General features: G+C 38.8%; 1 protein-coding gene across 4 annotated transcripts in view; it reads right to left on the reverse strand.

The window, feature by feature from the left end:
- Positions 1-775: 775 nt before the first annotated feature.
- Positions 776-26,852, reverse strand: part of Nckap1 (NCK associated protein 1) — a 75,009-nt gene continuing 48,932 nt past the window's right edge. For all 4 annotated transcript variants that reach the window (XM_041639872.1, XM_041639871.1, XM_041639870.1 and 1 more), the window contains 16 exons: positions 26,696-26,841; positions 24,835-24,967; positions 21,692-21,811; positions 17,743-17,882; positions 16,325-16,456; positions 14,606-14,824; positions 13,702-13,832; positions 13,423-13,520; positions 11,893-11,986; positions 11,187-11,269; positions 10,766-10,846; positions 8,483-8,576; positions 6,629-6,745; positions 6,076-6,185; positions 2,439-2,528; positions 776-1,654 (listed from right to left, as the gene is read on the reverse strand). In XM_041639872.1, the coding sequence (XP_041495806.1) occupies positions 1,538-1,654; positions 2,439-2,528; positions 6,076-6,185; positions 6,629-6,745; positions 8,483-8,576; positions 10,766-10,846; positions 11,187-11,269; positions 11,893-11,986; positions 13,423-13,520; positions 13,702-13,832; positions 14,606-14,824; positions 16,325-16,456; positions 17,743-17,882; positions 21,692-21,811; positions 24,835-24,967; positions 26,696-26,841 (1,905 nt within the window). In that variant the 3' untranslated portion in view covers positions 776-1,537. The remainder of the gene's footprint in view (positions 1,655-2,438; positions 2,529-6,075; positions 6,186-6,628; positions 6,746-8,482; positions 8,577-10,765; positions 10,847-11,186; positions 11,270-11,892; positions 11,987-13,422; positions 13,521-13,701; positions 13,833-14,605; positions 14,825-16,324; positions 16,457-17,742; positions 17,883-21,691; positions 21,812-24,834; positions 24,968-26,695; positions 26,842-26,852) is intronic.

Raw genomic sequence — 26,852 nt, forward strand, 5'->3', positions numbered from 1 at the left:
GAAATGAGTTTACTGGTTAGTCACTAAGGGATTAAAAAGAATCTTTTTTTTCTTTTTTAAGACAGAGTTTCTCTGTAGCTTGAACTGTCTTGGAACTCACTTTGTAGACCAGCCTGGTCTCAAACTCAGAGTTTGAGGCCTGTCTCTACCTCCCGAATGCTGGGATCAAAGGCATGTGCCACCATTGCCCAGCTTATAAAAAGAAATCTTAACAGTTTGGTGGTGACCTTAGCGTGAGTTGAAAGCAATTACAAAGTACCTTGTCTGAGTGTCTTAAAAGTGAGTTTGGAAGTAATGTCACCAGAGTATATAACAGCTGTGAACAACTCTCGTCTTCAGGCAGAGCTGAAGAGGCTGTCCTACACCATACCCTTCTGCCCGTCAACCACAAAGCAGAGAGGCTCTGTGAGCCTCCACCCAGGGCTGACGCAGTCCTCAGCAGCACACATTAGCTCTATAGTCTCTCCATTTTTCCATATTCTTCAACAACTCCATTTGATTATTGATAAAATCAGCAAGCCAATGACACACGCATGCACGCACAGACATGCTGTCTTTTAGTTCTTATATTTAAAACAAGGTCATGTAGTCTTACTTCCTAATTTCAGGTTTTTTCCCCAGTGGAATATTTTCTAAAACATTTAAACAAATTTTGTAATAATGGATCTGCTATCATAAGATATCCCTAAATCTATGTTTACTTTAAACAAAGTTTAAACTAAAAAATTCATATTCTTGAATAAATTTCCAAAGATCTTAAGGAAATAATTCAAAATATGATACAGTCTAGTGTTTATTTATGTTATGGCAGATACACTTGAATTTCAAAATTTAAAACATATAAAAAGTGGTTTGGGACTAACACCTGTATCAACGGCTGACAAGTGTCTTGTTGTTTATTATACAGCAGGTACGCGGTAGTGCTGACGCCAGTCGGGCAGCATGGGATGAGATCATCAGTAGGCTTTCTACAGCAACAGCATATGCTGCTGTTTGAGAGACTCAATCTGCTTCCAATGCTCAGGTTCTAACATTTCTAAGGTTAAACAATGTTAGAGTATTTAGTTTGGCAAATGTTCAAAATAAAGTGGAAATGTCTTCGTAAGCATCACACAAATGCACATCCACTCTTGATCTCTGCGAGAACCATAGGTACAGATCAGAACTCTCCCTCTAGGAAATAATTTACACACAGATGAGTGCTATCGTATCACTATCTAAAATAATCACTAAATACAATTCATTTTCAGAAATAAACAAGCAAGTTTTTTTCATTATCAGTTATCAAAAACATAATGTTATGGTATTTCAAACAAAGGATACTCTAAAATCATAGAATTTCACTGAGTTTTGAGAATGTGCAACTAAATCAACCAAGTATACCGTATTACACCATATTAGGAAGCCAATGATCAGAAAACACAACGGCATGAAGAAATTGATCCACAAAAGTGTTTTCAGGCTTTAAGGTAAAACAGCTCCACAGTTTACAGATAAACAAGGCAACAAAACCGCGTGCTTGTCTTGCGTGAATATTCTATGCAGAAGATGTAACACTTTGTTTGTAGACAGCATGGTACGCGTTTCTCAGCAACACATAAGGAAAACAAGATTCCAAGAGATCCATTGTTAGGAATGGTGATTCCTGTACAATCTGGAAAAGTAAGAAAACATGTCAGAAGTCAAGTTACTCACTCAACGTGAGTAGTAAACAACAACCCTATATTCTTCTCATTAGAAACAGATATCAACTATTCTATTTCAAGATCTAAAATACAAATGTGCCACAGTGAATTCTACCAAAATACTGTTAATGTAGTTTTCAAGTTTATCAATTAATCAATAGGAACGCATGGAACATAAATCTTCAGCAATACTCTAAACATAAAGACGACCACAAAAATATTTAAAATGTAATGGCACATTAAAGAGCTAAATAAAAACCAAGCTAGAAAGTGAAAAAAAAGTCAGCTATAATTAAATGCATGCAGTAAACTCTAGAACTCAAAAGGAAAAAAAAAAGACTACTATGTAGGTGATTGGAAAGATCATCTGGGGAAAACAATGGAGCTCTGAGCTCTGCTGATTCTCCATGGCTAAGGAAACTACTCTGAGAAGAGCCTCGGGCAGATCCATAGACACAGCCACGGGGAAGCTCAGAGAACTGAACTTGATATATCAGGAAAGTACAACATCTGCGCACATCCTCAAGGAGTCTTACTTTCTATTATCGCCCGACAGCTAGATGGGAGTGGTGCCAGTCTTTGCAGGATTCTTTATAGTGCATGGTTTGAATGGAGTGAACACAGGAAATGGAGAAAAATCAAAAATTGCAAAAGAAAAACAAAACAACACAACTTTCACTTGCCAAGAAGAGCTGTTAAGGACTGGATCTTCCTTTCTTTTAGTAAAGGGCAATGAAGTTGAAACAGACGTACCATATCCAGAAGCAAATAAACGGATTCTCTGTTTCTTGTTGTGGTCTTGTCTGTCTCTTGGCCGATTTTCAGGAGACTGGAGGACGCGAGCTTTAGAGTACATACGTGGAGTCAGTGAGGTTGGCAATACAACACAGCTCCCTTATTTGTTCGTTCTCAGTACGGTTTGCGCTCCAACAAGCTTGAGTTACTCAACATATAATGTATGATGAGCTAGAGACCTTACATCCATCAACAATTAAGATATACATATAATCAAATATTCATTAAAACTGACATTTTCCTCAAGTGTGTCTCCTAAGATGATCCAAACTGTTTTCTCCCTTCCCGGTATCTATAATAACTATGCGGGAGCCCATCCTTTTACAAATGGTTTTGCTTTTGATGCTTTTTCTAATTACAGCTGGAAAACAAGACAGAAAATTCCAGAATTTTCTAATTTCCAACAATCAGTTCCTAAATTTAAATTACATGCCATTCTAAGTTGTGGAATCTTGTCTTACTCTGGTCCCTCTGCCCAGCACAGCCACACTAAGTGTGCACCTGCTTATTAGTCACTTGGTCATCGGTTACTTGGCTGAATGACATGGTCATGCAGTTCGTGTGTTCAAGGGACCCTTGCTATGTAACGGTGCCCACACCCAGCAGCACTGCTTGCGACTGTACAGCCATGGAGGACAGGAGCAGTAAGTCCCTCCGCCCCATGGAAATGCAGAAACCCTTACAGGAAGAAAGTGTCTGCCTGACTCTGAAATCTCCAGAAAAAGCGACTTTATCTGCAGAGGGGCATGTGTTGTAGTGTTGTTGCCACATGTCAAACTGACGGTCACAGCTATGGTGTATGCCACAGCACAGAATGGTGGACACAAGGACCTCAGGTATAAAAATGTAACCAGGGTGCAGGCAACTCATATTGTTTACACACATACCAGGACTAGGAAAAAATGTTGGAAAAAGTGTTTGAATTAAAAGGTCTACAACTAAGAGACAATATCCGACCATCCTGAACTTCTGCAAAAAGAAAAAAAAAATGTAATGCTGGGCCAGGCAAGGTGGCAAACATCTTTAATCTCAGCACTCTGGAGGCAGGTTGATCTCTATGAGTTCCAGAACAGCCAGGACTACATAGAGAGACCCTGTGTCAAAAAAAACTCAACGATGATGACGATGATGATGAAGGAAAGGAAGGAAGGAAAATGTAATGCTAAGTGATCCAATCTGACTAGAGTATTATTTAGTTTATTAAGGCTAAATCTGCCTCCCTGGTATTTGACTGTAACCAACCAGCAAATGAAACAAACCCTAACCTGGATACAATGCAGTACCAAAAACAATTTGCTGTTATGGACGCACCAACATCCATCACCCCTGCAATAGCTCAGTAAAGACTAGAAATGATGTGAGGGACTCATGGGTACAGTGACAGGTGAGCTACTTTAAAGGCTTTCCGAAGACAGACGGAAAAATAGAGAGAAACAAGAACCAGCTAAAACACTGGATGAGGAACACACTTAAGTGCACAGGGAGGGGTCACTACATGAGGACCCGTGATAACCTGAGTCTTCTACAGACAACACGGAAGATGAAAAGGAACCTAGAGCAGAACCAACAAGCTGGAGTTACTGAAATATGCCGAAGTGTTTCCCACTGCACAGGCTCGGAAAGACAAGATTAACAGAGTAAAGTCTCTGGGTAGAAGAGAGCACAGAAGTTAACAACAGCCACTGAAGGATTATAACCTTTCATCAATGCTTTCATGTGTTAAAAATACAGCAACTGCTGATTACAATAGTCCTCCAAAAGGCTTCTGTTAAAGAATCTCCAACTATCAACGTAATCTGCTACTAATGTCCAAAACTACACCTAGCTATGTCTGATGCTAGCCTTAGCACTACTCTCCTTGGTAGCAGGTCACGACGCTCTCAGGGCCTGATGATCAGCGTCCTCCAGAGAGGGTCCTGCCTCACTCTCCTGCCACGCCAGTACCACAGGGTGAACACAGTACAACACACTCCCCTAAACGTCTTCTATCATGTCCACTAGTAATTTATTATGTGTTAATAGTTTACTGTGTCTAATTAGTGTACACATATGTATGTGGTTCAGTCCTATCCCTGGCTTCAGGTACCCTCTTGTGGTGGGAGACTTTGAATGCATGTCTTATTAATAAGAGGGAAATTTTAATACATAGTAATTGCAAGGAAGGACATTAAACCCAAAACAAAATACATCAAATAAAAGAAAAACAACTGAATTGTAGTACTAATTTCAAACTTTAGTTTTCTCCTTAAGTTACTGCTGTAGATTACATATATATATATATATATATTTAAAATTTAATAGCTAACAGGATTTCCACCAAAGAAAAACTCAAATATTCTAGAGTTCCTTGCTTCATCTCTTTTCTTTAAGCAAAGTATGAAAAAGATGTTGAGAAAAAGATATGTTGAGAAAAAAACCATATTAAACCCTGTCTGACCGACAGATTTAACATTACTCTCTTTTGGTAGCAAGTCACATTTTTATGATTTTATTTATTTTTGTTTATGTGTGTGTGTGTGTGTGTGTATATATCTGTGTGAGTCTGTGTATAAGTGGGCACCAGATCTGAAGACCGGAATAGGAGGCAGTTATAAAGTCTGATGTGGGTATTAGGAACTGAACCGGGTTCCTCTGAAAGAGCAATAAGCATCCTTAACCACTGGCCCATCTCTCCAGCCCCGTAAGTCATATTTTTTTTTCTGAGTTTGTACTCATTAACGGCATTTCTTCAAGTAAGTGGAAATAAGAAAAAACGCCTTTTGCTACTGTTTTTCTTTTCCATGTGAGTGCCTGAATATGCCATGTATGTGCCAGGGCCAAGCTGGCCAGAATTTCAGACCCCCTGGAACTGGAGTTACAGAAGGTTGTGGACTACACAATGTAGGCCTGGGAACTGGGAAGCAAATAATCTTAACTAATGGACCACTTCTCAGGCCCTGGTGTTTCGTAGAGGTCCTCATCCTTTAGCCCGGCTGCCCACCCGTTAGTTAAGGTGCAGGCTTTCTATCCATCACAGCTCTCAAGCAGTGTTTCTATTGTGGAGTTTGCCCCCTTTTGTGATCTTTAACTAAACAGAAATGAATAAATTCTATCTTTTAAAGGACACATTATCTCTCTTTGCTTCCATTTTTCTTTAAAAGAAAAAAAACCTTTCAAAAGTGAAGAAAACTCTTCTCCAAACATCAGTTTAAGCAAAGGCCATAGGGCAGGAAGGAGACATTTAAGCCGAGGGGAAAACAACGATAAACTTGACGTAACCTGTTCTCCTCCAAAAGCAAAACATTAAAATGTAAGTGAGGTTTGTATGTTAATAAACTGAGAACAAAAACATCAACGGAAAACATTAAATGAAATGTTAAAGCTTGTAAAATGTCACGGGTTCAGCCGGGCGATGGTGGCGCACACCTTTAATCCCAGCACTCGGGAGGCAGAGGCAGGCGGATCTCTGTGAGTTCGAGACCAGCCTGGTCTACAAGAGCTAGTTCCAGGACAGGCACCAAAGCTACAGAGAAACCCTGTCTCGAAAAACCAAAAAAAAAAAAAAAAGAAAAAAAAGAAAAAAAAGTCACGAGTTCTGATATTTGAATAGACATACCGCCAGGAATTCTTTAAGTCGGTCTTCAATACTTCCCTTGTGGATTGTAAACAAAGCTGCAGCGATCTGGTTGATGGCTTTGGCCAAACAATGTATATTGTTGCAGTGCCCTGAGAAAGTACAAACAGTGGTGTGCAGTTTGTGACACATTGACTCGCAGGCTACACAAACAGCAGTATAACTAAGAGTTAGGGTGCAACGTGAGTCACTCTTTTCCTGCTACGAGCTGAGTGTTTAATATCACAGCAAATACAAGTAATGATCAGGTCAGTATTTCATTAGCAGGCAAACACTCTCGAAAAGGCTAAGCTGCTTAGAGCATGACGTCTCTCTAGAGCATGTACCCATCCTCTGCTGTACTTTCGAGCTGACTTATACCTTTCATATTTCAGAGAACTACAGCTTCAAAAAAGAAACAGATGCCATTGCAAAGCTATTATTTGGCAGAACTTAATCTATATCTTATCAGAAAAGAACACAAATTACTCAAAGCAAAAAGCCTATCCGACATTAAAAGCAAGGAGGTCAGTGTCGGCACACGTGTAAGAGGTACCTTCTATAGCAGGGCTGTACTGCGACATCACATTACTGGCCAGTGTAGGCAAGGAGACTGCTACAAAGACCATCAGGAGGCAAGCAATCTTATATTCTTCTTCTGGACTAATGTTCTCTAAAGAAAAAAATGAATAAAAAAAAAAAAAATCAAGCTTTTCTTCAACATTATTTAAAATTAATAATCTAACCTAGAAAAAAGGCAACAAAATTTTTAATCTATATTTACTAAGTGAAAACTGATGAAAAATTATGAGAGCACCATATATATTGCTATTTATAAATTTTTTATATCTCATAATCTGAAAATTCACTGAAAGAAAAAAATCCCTTTCTTTCCCTAAGACAGCTATGAATATCATTTTAAATACTGCTTAAAGGGTACCAATACTGAAAAGGGGATAGCATTACCTATTTCTCCATTCTAGAAAACAAAAGAAACCAGGTATGAATGAGAATATCTAGCACACGCTATAGCTATAAGATCTTTTCTATAATATTTTCTAAAATATTATAACCTTTACAAAAATATTTATGGCATTTAAATTGTTCTGTATTGCCTTGATTTCTTACCTGATACCTGGGAACTTCTTCTAGGTACCTTTCAGTTTGCAATTTTATATAACTATGGATTGATCATAGGAAAAGAACCACCTATTTTAAAATTTTGGTTGATCATAAAAAAGCAATAATATATTATTTGAGTGATGAAAACAAAGTGTAACTAATATGAAAACTAATAAACGCAAAGACTATACTTTGGCTCAAAAGAACTGTAAAGGGGGCTGGAAAAGGCTCAGTGGCTAAGAGCACTTCTGCTCTTGCAGAGCTTGGGCTCAGTTCCCAGCACCCACACGGCTGCTCACAGTCATCTGGAACTCCAGTTAGAAGGGCTCATGCCCTCTTCTTCACTCCTTGGGCACCAGGCATGCAACTCGTGCAGAAACACAAGTGTAGACAAAACACTTGCACACATAAAATAAGTTAAAAAATTAAAAATAAAATAAAATCAATAGTAGAGAAGGACATTCCAATACAAACAAAACGGACCCTACTTACACTGTAGACAGACAAGGAATTATGTGGAACAGTTTATACTATGTTTCAAAGAACTGGCCTTAAAATTTCTAAATGGTCAGGGTTATGTATCTACCTTTTTTACGGTACATATGTATTATAATTAAAACGGGACACCATTTTCTAGTTACCAATTTCCTGGGTATCCTAAGGGCAGTCTTTCCACCAGCATACAAATGTTCTCAACTTCTCCATCTCAGAAAGTCCTTTTCATAACCTGGGGCACAGCTTAGGCGTAGAATGTGCAGGGCCTACCTGTGATTCCCGATGCCTCTAGCTATTGTAACTTTATGTCCTCGTTCCCGACAGAGCTGTCTCACACTTAGTGTCTGCAACCCCTCTGTCCTGCTCATCTGCGAGCTGTTGCACTGGAGCTGCACTGACGCTCACCCACGCTGCACAGCTGATGGCTCCCTCTCCACCTTCTGAGGAGCTTTCTCCCAGCTTTTGTTGATTTCTTTCTGACTCTACTGGTCCTTCCATCTCAGTCTATAGTTCACAGTTCTTCCTCCTCCCGAGTTCATTAAAGTTGAACTGGTGTTGTTCCTTGGCACTGACGAAATGACTTTACAGCCTCACCTGGTAGTATGGCTCAGACAGTATATATGAAATGCTACAGAAAACTCAGAAAACAAGGCGTTTGTCTTTTCTATCTTGGTATCTTCCAACTTAAAAAAAAAATTAAACTTAATACAAATGCAAAAATCAGTATCACATGCACACCTAGGCTGCCCTGCAATTTTAACAGGAACACTATGCATCTGCTAGTGAATTTTACCTGATTTTTGTGAGGAAAGAGCTACGACTAAGGCAGGATCAATCTCACACGGTAATCCAGCAGCTGATGATAACTCATACACATTCATTGCAACCTGACGAAATACAAGAGTTACAAAGAAATCATCATTTTAACAAATGATTTTAATATCTGAGAAAGTTCACTTTAACAAGAAAGCATTTATGGTTTAAATCAGTCTGCCTACAAATATATTAGAGGATTTTAGCAACTTGGCTGAACTTTAGGGATGGCAGGGTAGGTAACCCACACTGGACAAAGATCTAACACTGTTCCTTATAGCTTCCCACTGTACAAACAAAATTTGTAGCCCCTCTGTGGCAAGTTCCACAGAATCATTCTAAAGTTACTATTCGTCTTGGAAACATGAGTGTAAAATAGTAAGTCAAAAGAAACGAATAAATGAAGCCAGTTGTAGTGGCTCACACCTGTGCTATCAGCACTTGAGGGTTCAAGGCCAGTCTGGGTACAAAATGAGTTCCCAAACATCCTGGGCTATAGTAAAAGCCGAGAGGTGAAAGAACAAACAAAAGCGAACTAACAATACTGAATCTATGCTTAAGTCCACAGTTATTTGATGGAAAACTTTAGGGATTTAATGCTTAATCAATTACAGAAAAATTTAAAAAACACTACTTTAAAAATCTGATAAAGCAATTTCTATTAAGTAATTTTCTACATCATACATGCACAGATCCCAATTATTCACGATAGGCTGATAGTTTAGTTAAAAACTGAGTACATAATTCGTTATCTTTGATATTACAGTTAATAAACCTTAGACAGATGGAAACAACCACGCACTAAATTCCAGAGACACACACACTCCTCACCACACACAAACATAAATTCAAAATGCATCAAGGACATAGCATAAAAGCTAAAATTTTGGGAGAAAATACACACATAACTGTTGATGGCCTTTGTCAAGACAAGACACTGTCTAATTTGATTGTAAAACTACAAACAAAAGAAAAAACAGATAAACTATACTACACTGAAATTAAAGCGCTCGTGATTCTTGGATACCATCAAGCAACTGCAAAGGGTTGGGGTGGGGGGAATGTGCAGATAGTGAATCTACAGAGGACAATGACGTGGGCCAGTGGTGACTCAGCAGAAAGAGGCACTTGCATAAGCCTGGCAACTGGAGACCAACCACTAGTGCCAGGCAAAGGTGGAAAGAGAGGGCCAACTCAGCACATACAGATGACAACATGGTCTAAAGCCGGGCTGAGGATCCAAATAAATCATTCTCTAAAGAAGCCATACACACATCAACAGATGTGTGGCATCCTCTTAAATGAAGGAAATGCAAACCAAAAATGTGACATCACTGTGCACCAACTAAACGGCTCTAATTACGAAGACAAGGATTGCATATAGAAAACCCTGGCACCTTCATTGAGTGTAGATAGTAATATAAAACATGGTGCCGGTTTGGTGCTTCCTCAAAACTAAACACAATTTCTACAGAACCCGGCAATCCCATTCCTTATACAAGAGAACAAAAACATCAATGTAGATAAACAAAGTAGCATTATTTACAACATCAAAGAAGTAAAAGCAACCCCTATCTCCAATGATGGCCAAATAAACAAACTATGGCATATTAATACAATGCAACACTGAAACAGAGTGCTAACACATGCTGTAACATGAAAACATGCTATGTTAAGGAAGTCTGAGTCAAGAATATCTTCTGTACAATTTACAGCATACTCAAAATAGGCAGTCTGCAGTCAGCAACATAGCCATCTAGGATGGCGGGGGGGGGGGGGGAGTGCCCGCTATGGGTACAGATGCTCTTTGGGGATGATAAAAATATTCTGAACCTGACTGAAAACTGACGTCACAACTCAAAACCACTGAACCACACTAAGAAAAAAAATCTTTTAACACTGGGGAATCTAGAAGTGGTTCTTAGTAATTACCCACTTTTAAAACTGACTAGGACTGAATTTAAAACAACTCATCTTTCTGCTTTATGACCATGCAAGAAAAAGCTGTCATATTAAGGGGGAAAAAATGATCAATTTTAAAACAAATTTTATGTCCTTTTAGTTGATCAAAGAAGACTGACTTTCAAAATGCTTAGGGAGTTTTTGGTGCCGAGAGCTTAGTGAAGCAATCACACAGGCATGCATGCTATTTTCAAATCTGCTACATTTTAAATTTTGTTATTAATTTTCCATACCCCACCCCCGCATGCCTCAGATCTCCCAGGTAACTTGAGCCTCGCACTATAAACCACACAGGCGCTACCTTCATGTCAGTCTCCCTTGGAATGTGGTCCTTGAAGTCCTCAATGGAGCTCACGAGGAAAGGAATGTGGTAGGACAAAACCTAGGGGACAGCAAACAGACAGGTCAGCACCAGCAGCCTGCACATCTAGGAAACGTTACCATCTGCAAAGTCAAGTTTGCACAATGTATTCACCAACTTCACTGGACCTTTCTAAGAGGCCAAAATAATGGGAAATGATATGCATTCAGTGCTAAGATGAGTAGCTCAAAAGGGACACTTTAATGTAGAAATAGCTGAAATAGTGTAGCAACCTAATTTCAATACCAAACCAAAATGTACTTTATTTACCATCGCTACGCAAACCGCAATTTTACTCTTAATATTGCTGCTAATTTTAACCTTTGAAAAATGAAGAAATGATATGGAAATGATATCTTACATCTCTCAGTGCTTCTTGTGCCAGTGAGCGGAAGGATAAAATAACACCGATTATCGTCATCCTTTTCAATACACTGTCAACAGCTAAATTATAAGGAAGGGGAGAAAAGAAGAAAAACAAATACATAAACTTCTTTTTTGACTTTGGAGAAAATTCTAAAAATCAAAATATTTTGGTATTTCTGAAATAAATGCCAAAACTAGCTGCAATTTGATTCAGCATGCATTTAAAGAGCCTTCGCTCAGTGTCTGGACATTTCAGGGAAGCTGACTTTTAGGAGGTTCCAGACTCTGAAGTTAATTACCCTTCAGTCTAATTAATGTAGATTTACTGTATTAAATTTAATAGGTTCAATGTTTACTAATAATCAACACATACTCAAGTAAAGCCAGTATAGTGGTTCACCTCCTTAAATCCCAACAACTCAGAAAGCAGAAACAGGCAGACCTTTGTGAGTTAAAGCCAGCCTAGGTTAAGACTCTGTTTCTCCCTGCCCTCCCCCCAAAATACAAGACCAAAAATCAACAAAAAGCTGAAGTAGATATACAGTGAAAAGTCCCATTGACTGCAATTTTTTTCTTGTTCTCTTCATATGCTAATGAACACTTTGCATAATTTGCTGCTTGCATTATGTTACAAATTTTGGCTAGAAATATTGTATATTATATCTTTCAAATGTTTATTAAAAGTACCACAAATTACTCACATGATAATCTTTTAAAGAGTGCAGCCATCTGGTCTGGCTTGTCAAAGCTGGTCCTCATTTGTGTTAGCACATCAACATTCTCCACCACAAGTTTCTAAAAAGAAAGAGTAAGACCAAGTCAGGCACAGAGCTTTGTGTTAATGACTTAAGAACTTGCTTGTGAGTTACAACTGCAAAATAAAAAAACAAAATTCATGAAGTCCAGATGTTCTGTGCTATACAATTTTGTTTTAATAAAAGAATCTCAATATTATTTACATAAGATTAATGTTTTCCAATTCAAGAAGGGGTCAGGAAATTCAGCAGAGGTGAGTAGCAAGAATAAGGGCCATCGTATGCTTAGATGCAAAGCACTCTTTTAAAACATGTCTTTTATACTCTGGTAAGTTCCAAAAGTTTTAATGACCCAAATTCAAATTCTCTCAAGATCCACAGCCATTATATATATTACATACATACATATACATATATATGTACTTATTCAATATAGTTCATCTTAGTACTGATACATTCTTAAATGATAAAAATGGTCATTTAAAATGTGGCTGCCTTTAATATCTTTATTTAAACACTACACAGCCTAAAGACATTTTTTACCCAGCTTAAAGGATTTAAGAGAAAAGAAAACACACTGAGCTAAGTGTGCTGGCTAGTTTAATGTCAACTTGACACAAGCTAGGGTCATCTGAAAGGAGAGAACCTCAATTCAGAAAATGTCTCCATAACATCAGGCTGTACGGAAATTTCTCAATTAGCGATAGATGGAGGAGGACCCAGCCAACTGCAGGTTGTGGCCCTGGGTTCTATAAGAAAACAGGCTGAGCAAGGCATGGAGAAGAAGTACGAAAGCAGCATTACTCCACGGACTGCACATCAGCTCCTCCCTCCAGGTTCCTGCCCTAACACCAGGTATGTGACAGTGGTAGAGCATTAGCCTAGCATGTGAGAGGCCCTGCATTCAATCTCTAACTGCCCAATAATTTAATAATGTTCATGCAAAAATCTGTGGACAGGTGGAAAGCAATACACTCAAATGCTACATTAGAACATAACCACATACACGTAGCATTCTGCACCAGAACTAAGGATGAGTAAGAACACTGAGAAACCTGAACTCAGTCCCTTTTGCAACTTAATTCACCTTTTAGGCCTCTTGCTTTCTCGCCTATGATTACGCCAAGATACCACTCAGAGCCTCTTAAGTGTTTTAATTTTATTTACATGTTGGTACTTTCACGTCAAGTTAGTTTAAAATTCAACGTTTTCTCACATTCCTACAATGCTTCACAAGAGTTACTGTCTAAGGGTGAATTAAAGGCAAACCTGGCAGCCTGCATTTACTCTGCCAGCTATTTGGGAGGCTGGTGAGGGATGTCTGAAGTTTACTAAGACCCTGTTTCAAACTGAAAAATGAGAAAAGGGCTGCAGATGTCCTCAGCGGTCGAGCACTTGCCAACTCCATGAGGTTGGAGGATCAAAGCCCAACACTGCAAACAAGGACAGCAAGGTGGGGTCCTAAGGACTGTGTACCTTAAGTTCAGCAACTTGTGATGAAATATGCCACATTAGACTCTCACTCAGGAACTTCATCCCATATGGGCCTAGGAGCTCTGATAATGATCTCATTTCTGAAAGGAAATGAATTAATTTCAGTTTCTTGACAGAGCAAATATATTAAGAAACAATGACATACTGCATATGACATACAACTTCATCTTACAAACTAAATATTAATAGCCAAAACAAACAAGTCAGATCAAGTTATCATGTAAAACAATCAGGTTGTCTTCATTAGTATGTAATATTCACCTGATATGTCAGAATACTCCTCTGCATTGAATGTTAATTCATTTTCTGTGGGTAAATTCACAAATGCTTTCATTGCAGGAAAGTAAGCTATATGGCCATTGCTGACTTGTCTTAGTAAGGTCTCCAAGTACCTAAAGAGAAAAGTAAATTTATAACCAGAAAAAAACCCTACATTTTAGAATAAAGTACCAACAACTAATCAAATTTATAATTTTTTTTGGTAAGGGCTAGAAGAGAAAATCTATTTAATTCCTACCATTGTCTCCACTCTACTATCACAGGGAAAGACTTTACCAGAACAGATACAATAAAGAGGAAGGCTTACTTAGTCACCACCAGTCTGTTCTTCCTCATGCTCTCAACACCCGTTTTTTTCCCAAAACAAATTTTTGAATAAAAAATATCTGTTCAAAAATTCATTACAGTATACATTTGTATACATACAGTATACATATGTAAGTCTGAAGTCAACTGTTAAAATAAATGAGAACATGACCCTAGAGAGACGGCTCCGACATTAAGAACTCTAGCTGGTAAGAACAGAGGCCCCGGTTTGCATCACAGCATCCCGTGCTAGTTCATAACCGGCTGTGACTCCAGACTCAGGGGCTCAGATGCTCTTCCCTATCCTCTGAGGGCACAGTCACACATGAAGTACACATATATTCATATACAGGGGCTCAGATGCTCTTCCCTATCCTCTGAGGGCACAGTCACACATGAAGTACACATATATTCATATACAGAAGCTCAGATGCTCTTCCCTATCCTCTGAGGGCACCAATCACACATGAAGTACACATATATTCATATACAAGCACTTAATCATAAAACTATTTTCCCTAAGGAGTTTATTATAAAACAAAACTCTCAATCATTCAAAATTTCTAAATGTGTTCCTTACCAATTTGTATATAGACTGGTAATGGTTGGTTCTCCATGGCTGTCTAAGTGTTGTGTTTGCTGAAGAAGAACATTATTAAATACTCTGGTGATATCGATCTGTACATAGTTCTCTATGGACTGGAGTACAGTCATATACGCTCTTACACTTGTTAGAAGCTCAGATGGTTTTGCAATCTCCTGTGTAGCTTGATTATACATAGTCATTCCAACAATTGATCTGGGGATAATAAAAGAGGTAAGAGTTTCTCACTTATGAAAACAATCTACTCAATCTGCTAACATCTAATATCAAATATGCAATAAAATTAATTTTGAAAGATTTATAAAATAAAGCCATGAAATTACTACTGTCATTATCTTAATTACCTAAAAATGATGGACTAGGAATACAAATGATTAAAAAACACTCTGAGAATGTAAATTAATGATAATGGTAAAACATAAAAAGGACTTTAAAAACTGCATTAATACAGCAAGAATGATGAGCTATTTAACCGTTGATAGCTTAATCTGCAGGACACTGCAGCTTGATGCTTTCTGTATTTTATGGGAATGAACTACAATCCCAGTATTTAATAACATGACTATGTAGTTACCATCACTAACATTTCATAAACAAAATAAACTAAGGTTTAAAACAGAAATAAACTAAAAAAAAAAAAAGTTACTGTTTGGAGGTGATCTGTCTAGTGTGAACAAAGTTTCCAAACACCTACAAAGATATGTAAATATGCAACTACAGAAACTGTTTAATTAAGCACTTAGCACACATGCTGCATCTAAGGTTGACAACACGAATGATCACTTATCCATAAATGTCTGCTTGACTTAATGTTGATTTTCAACAAACTGCATGATAGTTAAAACAGAATGACAATGAAGTAGCACATTACAACTCACTTTATCCCCCTTGTATAGATAAGGTTAAAAAGGAACACAAATTTAAAAATACTTCTTTTGGTAGCTTGAATGTAACTGGCCCCATAAGCTCATAAGGGAGTGACACTATTATTAAGAAGGCTGGGTCTTGTTGGAGTAGGTGTGGCCTTGTAGGGTGAAGTATGTCACTGTGGAAGTGGGCTTTGAGGTCTCACATGTGCTAAAGCCATGCCCAAAGAGACAGACCACTCTCTTGTCGCCTGTGGATAAGGTCTAGAACTCAGCTCTTTCTCCAGCACCACATCTGCCTGAATGCCACCATGTCACACACCATGATGTTTAACCAAACCTCTAAAAACAATAGCAATCCCAGTGAAATGTCTTCCTTTATAGGAGTTGCCCTGGTCATGGTATCTTCAAAGCAATAGAAACCCTACAATACTTCTCTGACTGATTTTTTCTGCATTAGTCAGTTATTTACACAGGTTTGTGTGTGCTCATTCGTGCCATGCTGCACATGCGGCGGTTAGCGCACAATGCTGAAAAGTCTTTTCTTCTGCCTTGTGTCTGCTTGCTCAGCAGCAAGCACCGTACCTACTGAGCCACTCGCCAGCCATAAGCCTGAAGACAGATGAGCAAATCACCTACTGTTTGCGTAGGACAGCTAAACCTCAGGCGACACTGACTGATGTTCGCAGTGTCAGTGGTTAGTATGGGACAGGAGCCTGCTGCCCAGGAAATCTCAGTCCATTACTATTTGTACTGCAGCTCGACTCGCTTATGTCAGATGGGTACCAGATAATGAACACGGCAGCGCCAGCAGTCCGTGCTCTCTTACTTAGTGAAGCGTATCTCCAGGTGAGAGGTCAAGTACTCGCGTGGCGTGAAGGTGTGCTCCCACACCGCCATGTTCGGAACATAATTTATGGAGAAGCATAACTCCGAAAGTGCAGTATGCAACTTATCAAGGCTAAAAAACAGCAAAACATAATAATTAAAATGATACTTCATCATAAACAATTCCAAATCAGTTTCATAAAAATAGCAAGACTTATAGAGAATTCTGCAGAATTTGATTTCTCTATTTATTCTTAAACCTAGGTTTAACTCATCAGGCGTTTTTTTAAATCATGTTTCTATACATTCAGCTAATAATGAATACATGGAGCGACCACAGGAAGAGGCTTACTCTGCACTCAGCATCAATAACCTCCTCATGGCGGTGCTGCTGTTAGCTCCCTCTGAGAAGGAGCAGTGTTATAAAGTGGCAATGGTGTTCATCTTAGGTACAAGTAGAGCATTTTCACAAAAAACATTCACTTATGCTTTCCTTCCCAACAATCAAAAACTTAACAAATCTCCCAGAGTGTTTCAAATAATGGTATCAAATACATTCTAATATATCACTAAATGCTACAAGTCTCAGTTATCTGACCTAAGTTAAGATTTAAGATCGTTTATACTGCTCCTCAAAGCATGACAGATTCTTGACCTTTCGCGTTTAGTACATCAAGACAAATACCATCTATTATATATGTCAGTTTAATAATGGCCGTCATCATGACAGATCAAGAGTCACCTAGAGAATAAACCCACGAAGGTGTCTGTGAGTAGCTTCTAGATTGGGTAAACAGGGGTGGGAGGACCTATGCTAACTGGGAACAGTGTCCTTCCTTGGGCTGGGGCCCCTGGAGAAAAAAAGTCAAAAGCAAGCTGAGCACCAAGCATTTCTCTCCCTGCTTCCTAGCTGCAGAAACAATGTGAGGAGGCCCTCCAGCTCCTGCCTCTGTTCCTCCTCTACCAGCATGGACCATACCCTCAAAGCATAAGCCACAATAACCCTTTCCTTCTGAAATGGTTTATTCTGGGTTTCATGTCCCAACAATGGCGAGAGTTATGCATCTTCAAAAATCTCCATTTTAGGCCAGGTAGTGGAGGCACATGCCTTTAATCCCAGCACTTAGGAGGCAGGTGGATCTCTGTGAGTTCGTGGCCACTCTGGTCTACAAAATGAGTTCCAGCACAGCCAGAGCTGTTACACAGAGAAACCCTGTCTCAAAAAAACAAAAACAAAAGAAAAGGGGAAAAAAAAAAATCTACATTTTAGAATAAAGTACTAGCAGCTTATCAAATTTATAATCTTTTTGGTGTGGGCCAGAAAAGACAATCTATTTAATTCCTACCATAGTCTCCTTCTGTTCTAATATTGCAGGGAAAGACCTTACCAGAACAGACACAATAAAGAGGAAGGCTTACTTGGTCACCACCAGCCTGTTCTTCCTCATGCTCTCAACACCTGGCTTTTCCCTTTCAGGTTCCCCTTTCTTGCCAGTCTGTTTTTTTGACTTCTTATTCACTGCTTGACTGATGGTTTTGGCACAATGCTTAGGCAGCAACTGAAATGGGGTAAGAATGACATTAACTTTTGCTCCAATTTCCCAGAGTGTATAAACAAACACAGGACACCTTAGCCGAGTCTGGACAAACAAGCAATAGGACAGAAATGTGGGGAGTATCCAACTCACACGGCCTCAGAGCATGGAAGAAAGTAGAAACCTATTCAAGTATCAAGGTTTATTCAAGTTATTACTCAAAAGATAAGTAAAAACAGACAAGGCAAGTACGGAGAGGGATACAACAACTATGTGAATGGCCCGTAAAAAAAAGAACAATCTAGCTGGGCAGCGGTAGTGCACGCCTTTAATCCCAGTACTCAGGAGGCAGAGGCAGAGGCAGGCGGATCTCTGTGAGTTTGAGGCCAGCCTGGTCTACAAGAGCTAGTTCCAGAACAGGTTCCAAAGCTACAGAGAAACCCACAAACCCTGTGCAGAAAACCCACAAAAACAAAAACAAACAAACAAACAAACAAAATCTGTTGAGGACCAGGTGGGCATACTATGAAGTGGGGCATGAAGTATGAAGTACCAAGTTTTTGTAGTGGTTTTAGCTGTCAGAGGACCCCAACTGTTTGTCATAGCCAGAACCTGGAAACAACCTAAATGTCCCTCGACCAGAGAATGGATAAGGAAAATGTGGTATGTTTACACAATGGAGTACTACACAGCAGAAAAAAACAATGACATCTTTGCGGGAAAATGGATGGATCTAGAAAACATCATATTGAGTGAAATAATCCAGACCCAGAAAGACAAGTACCATATGTATTCACTCATAACTGGCTTTCAGACTTAAAGCAAAGAAAAACCAGCATACAATTCACAGCCCCAGAGAACCTAGACAACAATGAGGACCCTAAGAGAGACATACATGGATTTGATCTACATGGGAAATAGAAAAAGACAAGATCTCCTGAGAAAATTGGGAGCATGGAAACCATGGGAGAGGGTAGAAAAAGGGAAGGGAGTGGAAAATCCAAGAAAACTAACTGCATGAAAAAATAAGCAAGAAATAATACATACTTTTAATTCCACACAGAGCTGATATAAAAAAAAGACAAAATTTCTAAAAGCTACTTCTATAGATAATCAAAGTACAAGAAAAAAAACCGAACCCAGGATATAAAATTAAAGAAAAATAAATTCAAAACCAAACAAAAAACGTTTCATAGTTGAATATCAGACTCCCAAAACATAAAATTTAAAAATACATTATATAATATCTTAAAGAGGATAATAATGAGAGATAATTAAAAAACCAACAACCAGGGCTATCCAAGAGACTCTGAAAACATACAATCCTACTATTGCCCTTTGGTTACCCAGAGGTGGAAGGTATATTGCTGAAGCCACCATACATTTCTGAAACCACCCAGAGACCCCCTGAGACCCCCTGAGCTGGCACTAACCTGAATGTCACCTCCCTAAAGACTACACCAGAAGGCATTATTCAAGCTTCCAAAGGAGGGCGGCAACCAACAGTCCTGCCCACCTACGGCACCTATGAACCACAGCACCAGGCGGCATGGAGAGATAGCCCCAAAGGTGCATACATGCCTTGCTGAGAACCAACAGCTCGATAACTGGACTTAAGACCCACTCAACACGAGGGATATTGTATCTAGTATTGGAAACCACTCAGTGCTAGTAAGTCATGGATCCTGGAGGAGAACCTCTAACACTAATTTCCTAAGCCAGAGTAATCTCTAACAACGACCCATAAACATCTGTCCCACAGACAGGTGTACTCTTCATTCCTCATCAAGGAAATTTCTCTTTCCAACACATGAAGACCACTATAGACAACTACAACCAATCAAAATGCAGAGCTGTGGAGCCCAGTCCCAGTGGATATACCTACAGAACACTCCTGTACCTAACACTCAGAGTATACTGCAAGAGAGGGGGCAGAAAGATTTAAGAGCCAGAGGATCAGGGAGTTTGCTCTGAGACTATATCTCCGGTAACATCAGAAGCCACAGCCAAAAAGTCTTATAAACATGACTGCCCAAATGTGAGCTGAACAAGGAGGACACCAATAAACATGCCAAAGTGAACAGGAAAAAGTCCACAAGTCTTCAAAGAACTACAGGAAACTGAGCAAAGCTGGGAGGAGGGAGGAGTCGTCTTCCCTGGGGCGAACACACCAACTAGTTGTCCAGTGCCGGTGTTGGTCAGCTCTGAAAACATGCATACAGGTAACATATGGACTGAGCAGATTATAGTTAGGAATATGTGAGTGTGTATGTATGTGTTTTCATGCAAAAAACAATTAAAGAAAGAAGAGGCCATGAATTTAAAAGCAAGCAAGGAGAGGCATATAAGAGAGTTTGAGGAGCCGGGCGATGGTGGCGCACGCCTTTAATCCCAGCACTCGGGAGGCAGAGGCAGGCGGATCTCTGTGAGTTCGAGGCCAGCCTGGTCTACAAGAGCTAGTTCCAGGACAGGCTCCAAAGCCACAGAGAAACCCTGTCTCGAAAAACCAAAAAAAAAAAGAGAGTTTGAGGGAGGAAAGAGAATGGAGGGATGTTGTAATTATATTAATCTCCAGAAGCAAAACAAAACAACCTTCCCAAAAGAACCAACAAAAGATTGTTGAAAACAGAAAATGAACTCTAGCAGGAAGTAAGCGCTACATAAAAGCACCAAAGAGATGTATGTGCAGTAGAACTGGGGCATGGAAGGATCGCATAGAAGAAACAGTGACTGACAGTCGACATCGGCAGAGCAGAGCGTGCAGTGCTTCTAAACTTGATGTCACTGTATCGTCACCATAAGGTCAGTGCCAGGAACACATGTACAAGAACTGTACATTTCTGTAAGTAATTATATACCATTATTACCATGGAACTACGGACATAAAACAAGGGAAGGCAGCAATGCTGTTTTATGGACTCCAAGCGCGATGAGGAATGACTGTGTCTCATGAGGCTTAAATAAGACCAGGAAGCACTCTAATGTTAGGATTGGGGCTTGATATGTTCCACTGAAAGAAACTCAAAGAAACTAAGTAAAAATATATACAAGATGAAGTTGGTATTTTTAAATTTACTAATTGTTTAGTTTTTCACTGGGGATTGGCCCTTTTATGTAGTAGGCAAGTGGGGATACACGTACTATCCCAGCAAGAAGGCTCTCAGGTACTCTATAGATTACCATTGGCCAAAGATGAGCCAATCTGTGCTACAGTATAGAAATATAGTGAATTAAAAAAAATTATCAAACATGGTAAATTCCAGAAACCCACTTAGTATAAAATAATTTACTAGTCACCTAGGAAATAAAGGGAAACAGTCAAGTGTTTTGTTACTTTCCTTTACAGTTTTACCACAAAGTAGAAGCAGTTGGGAAAAATCTAAAGCACCACAAATGTAGATATAGTATAAAGGGTCTTAGACCTTCCCCAAAGCAATGTGTCTTACCAGCTCTGAGGAGTGGATCGGGGGTTGATGGGGGTTAGGTGGAGAGGAGGGGAGAGAGTTGGTTGAGTAGAATAAAAAAAGGTAATTTGTTTTCTTTTTAAATAAAGAAAAAAAAGAGAACTGAAAGAACATTTTGCAGTCACAAAATAATGGAATCAAGTACAAAAATCACAAAAACTAAATCAAGTAGACAATACATGTCTCTTGAGAAAAGAACAGACATGGACAGCCTTTACATCTGTAATAAGGTCTATCAATGAAGTTCACAAGAACAGGCAATAACTGGGCTGAGAGTCGGAATTATAAAAAGAAAAATAAATGAAAATCTAATGACTTGCTTTCTTACATTCACAAATTCTTATCTGTTGGAAAAACTTAAATTATTACCTGGTCACTAAGAGTGCACTGTTCTGTGCAAATATCAGTGATGAGGTTTCGAGCTTGCTTGGCCATTTCATCCAAGAACATATTACACAGGGAAAGACTGCGATCTCCAATATGGTGGCGCTGGTAGGCAGAGGATGGAAACAACACGTGTCACAAGAAAGTCACCAGAACAAAACACTCGAAATAAGTCCTATTCTACTGTGAGGGGCAGAAAAGCAGATATGCACTGCTTTCTTACTACAGAATTAAACTATGATTCTGTGGGATTGCACGGTTCACATAAAAAATGTATTTTATAGCAATGTAACAAAATTATGATTAAAGATCACTATTTATAAAGTATAAACTAGCCGGGCGGTGGTGGCGCACGCCTTTAATCCCAGCACTTGGGAGGCAGAGGCAGGCGGATCTCTGGGAGTTAGAGGCCAGCCTGGTCTACAAGAGCTAGTTCCAGGACAGGCACCAAAGCTACAGAGAAACCCTGTCTCGAAAAATCAAAAAAAAATAAAAAAATAAAAAAATAAAGTATAAACCAGGCATGGTAGCACACATTTGTAATCCCAGCACTGGAGAAACTGAGGCAGAAGGATGACAAGACTGAGACTCTGTCTCAGAAAGAAAGATAATAAACTATGTATTTCATCATTCAAATTCACCAAGTTCTAAATCTAGGTATCAGTATCTAAAACTAAAGTACACAATATACATGAGCAGTTAGTTTTCTAAACGTAATTCTTCAATATTTATAGTTAATACATGAATTCTGAAATAGTTCTAATAATAAATAAGTTTTAAATAAGCAAGAGCTCAAGTAGATAAATAAAAGTATTAGAAACCTAGTTGGGAAAATAAATGAGACATTTAAAATTTCTGATATTATCTCTTCTCTTCCTACTTCCTGAGGATGGAGAAGGAAACATGCATTCTTTGAACACAGTAGTGGGAAATGGTGTATTTTATCTCAGAATAGAATTAACACATCTGCATGTATATGTGTGTATATATCTATCTATATGTATGTATATATCTGTATGTGTTATATATATATAATAGACAACATACTTATCTCTACAGGAGTCTGCATTTGTTTAGTTTGGTAGATTGTAGCTGGAGGGATTTTGTTAAAATAATTAGAGCCGAGTGGTGGTTGCAAATACCTTTAATGCCAGCACAGCAGAGGCAGGTAGATCTTTGTGAATTTAAAGCCAGGGTAATCTACAGAGAAAGTTTGAGTTCCAGGACAGCCAGGGCTATACAAAGAAACCTTGTCTTGAAAAACTAAACAAAACAAAACGAATTGCTAACTAAAAACATTTAAAATAGCCTGCTCTAGGGAAAGAGTTCCAGAACAGCCAGGGATACCCAAGGAAACTCTGTCTAAAAATAACAAAACAAAACAAACAAACCAACCAAACAAAAGAACTAGAATGTTCAATATATGAAGGCATAAATTCTCTACTATACATGAGATATTTTACAAAGAGAAATTAAGAAAAAATTTCCTTGTCTTCCATATTTATGTAACATACAGAAAGTCTGCATGTTGTCAAAATAATTGTATTCAACACATAAAATATTCATTTCTGAATTTATCAACCTTAAATTTTATTTTAAGTGACCTAAAAACTTTAATATGAATCCAAACAAAAGAGACTGTAGCCAATATTAAATACTGGTCAATTTGTATGTGGAGCAGCTCAGGATTTTGGGGGGAGGGGAGATACTGTGGCTTGAACCCAGAACCGGGTACAGTTTAACTGGGTAAGCACGCTACAAAACAACTACATCTCCAACCTCCACTTGCCTTTTTATTTTGAGACAGGCTCTCATCAAGTTGCCCATCCTGGCCTTAAGCATGTATCCCCTCACCCCGGGGCCTCAGCAGTGGAGAGTACAGGCTTGGCCATCAGGCTCTGCTGAGTCTCTTAACATGTCGCACAAGTCTTTCTTTCAGTTCCCAAAAAGCTTTCTGTGGCCTCAACTTTTCTCAAAGTGCTCTTCCCATGGAATACTCACAAGCTAGATATGCTACCTCAAGTTTCTTTTCAACACATCCTGCAACTCTAAGAAAAGAGAGTGAACACTAAGTTACACAGAGATACATTTCTCGCTTTCAATGTATAGTCTTGCCACACTTACAAAATGGTAATTCTTTTAAAGACTAGAGAAAAGATCTTTTCATTTTATTTCCTTACTGGCTGTCAAATATAAGTGCATCTATTAGATAAAATGTGATGTTTTATTTATGTATAGCTTTCTTTTCTTCTGGGGATGAACCCGGGGCCTTGCAGACCCCTAGCAAGCACTCCACCACACTACAGACTCCCAGCATCCTGACATCATCATCTTTGTGTATACTGGAGAAAGATTCAATTACTCACCAACTTGATTTCTGTAGTAAGAACATTAAAATTCTATTCTTTTTAGCCAGTTAAAATATTCATTATAAATACTCTTTTCTGAGACGGTCTCTCTAGGTAGCTCAGGTTAGCCTTGAATGTGTCATCCTCCTGCCACAGCCTCCTGAGTGCTGGGATCACCCCACACCCCACTCTGTTTCATTAACTACATCACCATGCAGCCGAACAGATGACTGAAACTTATTTTTCCAAGCTAAGCCTTTCCTTTTAATACCCAGTATATTTTTAACAGATACTTAGGGTTTCCAAAATAATTGATTAGCTCTCCTCAGGAGCTGTGTGTTTATATCTCCCTCAAAGTGTACAAACCTGGGTTCTACCTAACAAATCTATGACGCTAATGAGTCAGTAATCCATAAATTCAATTTTCAAGTCCTTTCAGTGTTAAGATGAAAAGTACATAAATTTAAATATTAAATCCAATAGTCAATTTACTGAATCTATAAACAGTAACTTTACACCTGCCGTATCAGTTATTTTAAAGGGCAAAAGACTGATATACATGCATGCCTATTCACCCACGTACATTCTTAGTTGCCATACCTCTATCATGCATCTTACTGATCGGTGTTTTATCACGCATTTATTCAAGTATTTTCCCGATCTACATAAAGAGGTTTAGGTGAGAATAAAACTTAAGTAACTGGGTCTTATTAAACATCTGGCTGGCTACCCATCTGATCCAGCTTTGCTGTAGAAAGCACAGCACTGCACTGAAGTTACCTCTTCGGGACACAGCTCGTGTGTGCAGCTCATGAAGTGAGTGCAGAGGAGAGGGAAGGCTATGGAGTATCTTGACTGGGAGGGCAACTCCAAGCACTGCTGAAACATCTTCTCAAAAGCACGGCTGTAAAAACTGTTAGGAGAGACAGCAAAGGCATCAAACCAGCAACACCACAGCTTACATGCAAACAAAAAATGACACAGTGCCAATGGCTGGTTAATTTAAACTCAAGTGAATAAAGGCTACCAACCGATCACATTTATTCCTTTAAAAATGTCTCCCCAAAGTACTTTTTACATATCGATAGTTCATTCAAAGTAATACTCTTTCAATAACATCAAAACATTTTAAACAAAAACTTAAAACACGTAACTTGCAATATCTACAGAGTATGAATACATGCATTAAAAATTCTTATCTTCAAATTTTATCATAGCTAAGGAATTATAAGGACACTATTATTTTAAATATCAATGAGAAAAATATTGGTACTAAATAATCATATGCCATCAACTTTAAAATGTGGATAAAATATGACTGAAAATTACAAAACAAATATTATACAAAGTGCTTTTATCTCTAAAAATGGAGGAAGAAGTTTCTAACTATATTCTTTTACAGTTAAAACAGAACAATTGCAGTGGGTTTTTGATCCTACTGCACGTACTGGCTTTGTGGGAGCCTAGGCAGTTTGAATGCTCACCTTACGAGACCTGGATAGAGGTGGGCAGTCCTTGGGCTTCCCACAGGTCAGGGAACCCTGATTGCTCTTCGAGCAGATGAGGGGGGGGGACTTGATCGGGGGAGGGGGAGGGAAATGGGAAGCGGTTGTGGGGACGAGGCAGAAATCCTTAATAAATAAATAAATTAAAAAAAAAAAAACCTTTCTAGAGCTAAAAAAAGTAACCCAAACAAAAATGTTTCATCCTCTTTCTATGATAGGCTTTGGATCAGACAGTAATAGATCCAAATAATCTTAAAATTCTCATAAATTTAACACAGAGGAGAGGGCACTAAACCCGGCAAGTGTGTTCCTGAGAAGCAGGCCTTCAGTTCTGGTGATAAAGGCTATCCTAACAAACTGCTAAAATCAAAAGCCTTTGATAATCACCTCTGTGCTGCACCTGGACACCGCTACCATCCGTGCAGATATCTCCACACTTTAGGAGACACATTATGGGGTTCCAAGTCACCAGGAAGCAGAGTCTGACCACAGCCTAGTTCACTCCTTCACTCACCACTTCTTAAACACTTAGTATTTTAGACAGAAAGGAGACAATAACATAGATTCCCTTAGGAAATAGGTTTTCTGGAGAGGGAAATGAGAGAAGTACATGCTAGCACTAAGTGTAATAGGAGAGGCAGCCGTCAGCACACTCCTGTGACTCAACTGTCTAAAACTAGAGGCAGGAGGTTACCAGGCATTAACTTCCAATATCTGCTCTCCTTGATTTATCCATGACTTTTTTACACTCAGATTAAATATTTAAAAGAGCCCTTAATGTGAGATTCACATCTTCAAACAGAATGCGAGAAAGACACTTCACTCCATGAAGAGTTTCTCTTAGGAGTAACTAAAAACAGACCTAAAAACCTCAATTTGGCAAACTCTGTGTAGATCTGGCTGTTCTAGAACTCACTCTGTAGACCAGGCTGGCCTTGAACTCAGAGATCTGTCTACTTCTGCTTCCTAAGTGCTAGGATTAAAGGTGTGAGTCTCCAGGCCCCAGCTTGTTAGAAAGTTCAAAAGTCTATTGTTCCCTTACTGAACTATCTTAAGAACTGTACTAACAAAAACCAATCAAGCAGCTTCAGATAAAAAACATTTCCAGTTCAGATTTAAAGAAAATTACAACATACCAAAATATGGAGAGATCAGATGTTTCTACCAACATTTCCACCAAGGAATCTACCATTTTTGTATGAAATATTATTGTATTCATCATCTTTCCAAGTTCTCGGTGATCTGCAAGGCTAAGTGATGCTTTGGAGACACTAGTGTATGCCTGTAGCAGTT

Source organism: Microtus oregoni, unplaced genomic scaffold, assembly GCF_018167655.1.
Source record: "Microtus oregoni isolate MIOR12 unplaced genomic scaffold, Mior012 000060F_ref0000265, whole genome shotgun sequence".
NCBI classification, from domain to species: Eukaryota; Metazoa; Chordata; class Mammalia; order Rodentia; family Cricetidae; genus Microtus; species Microtus oregoni.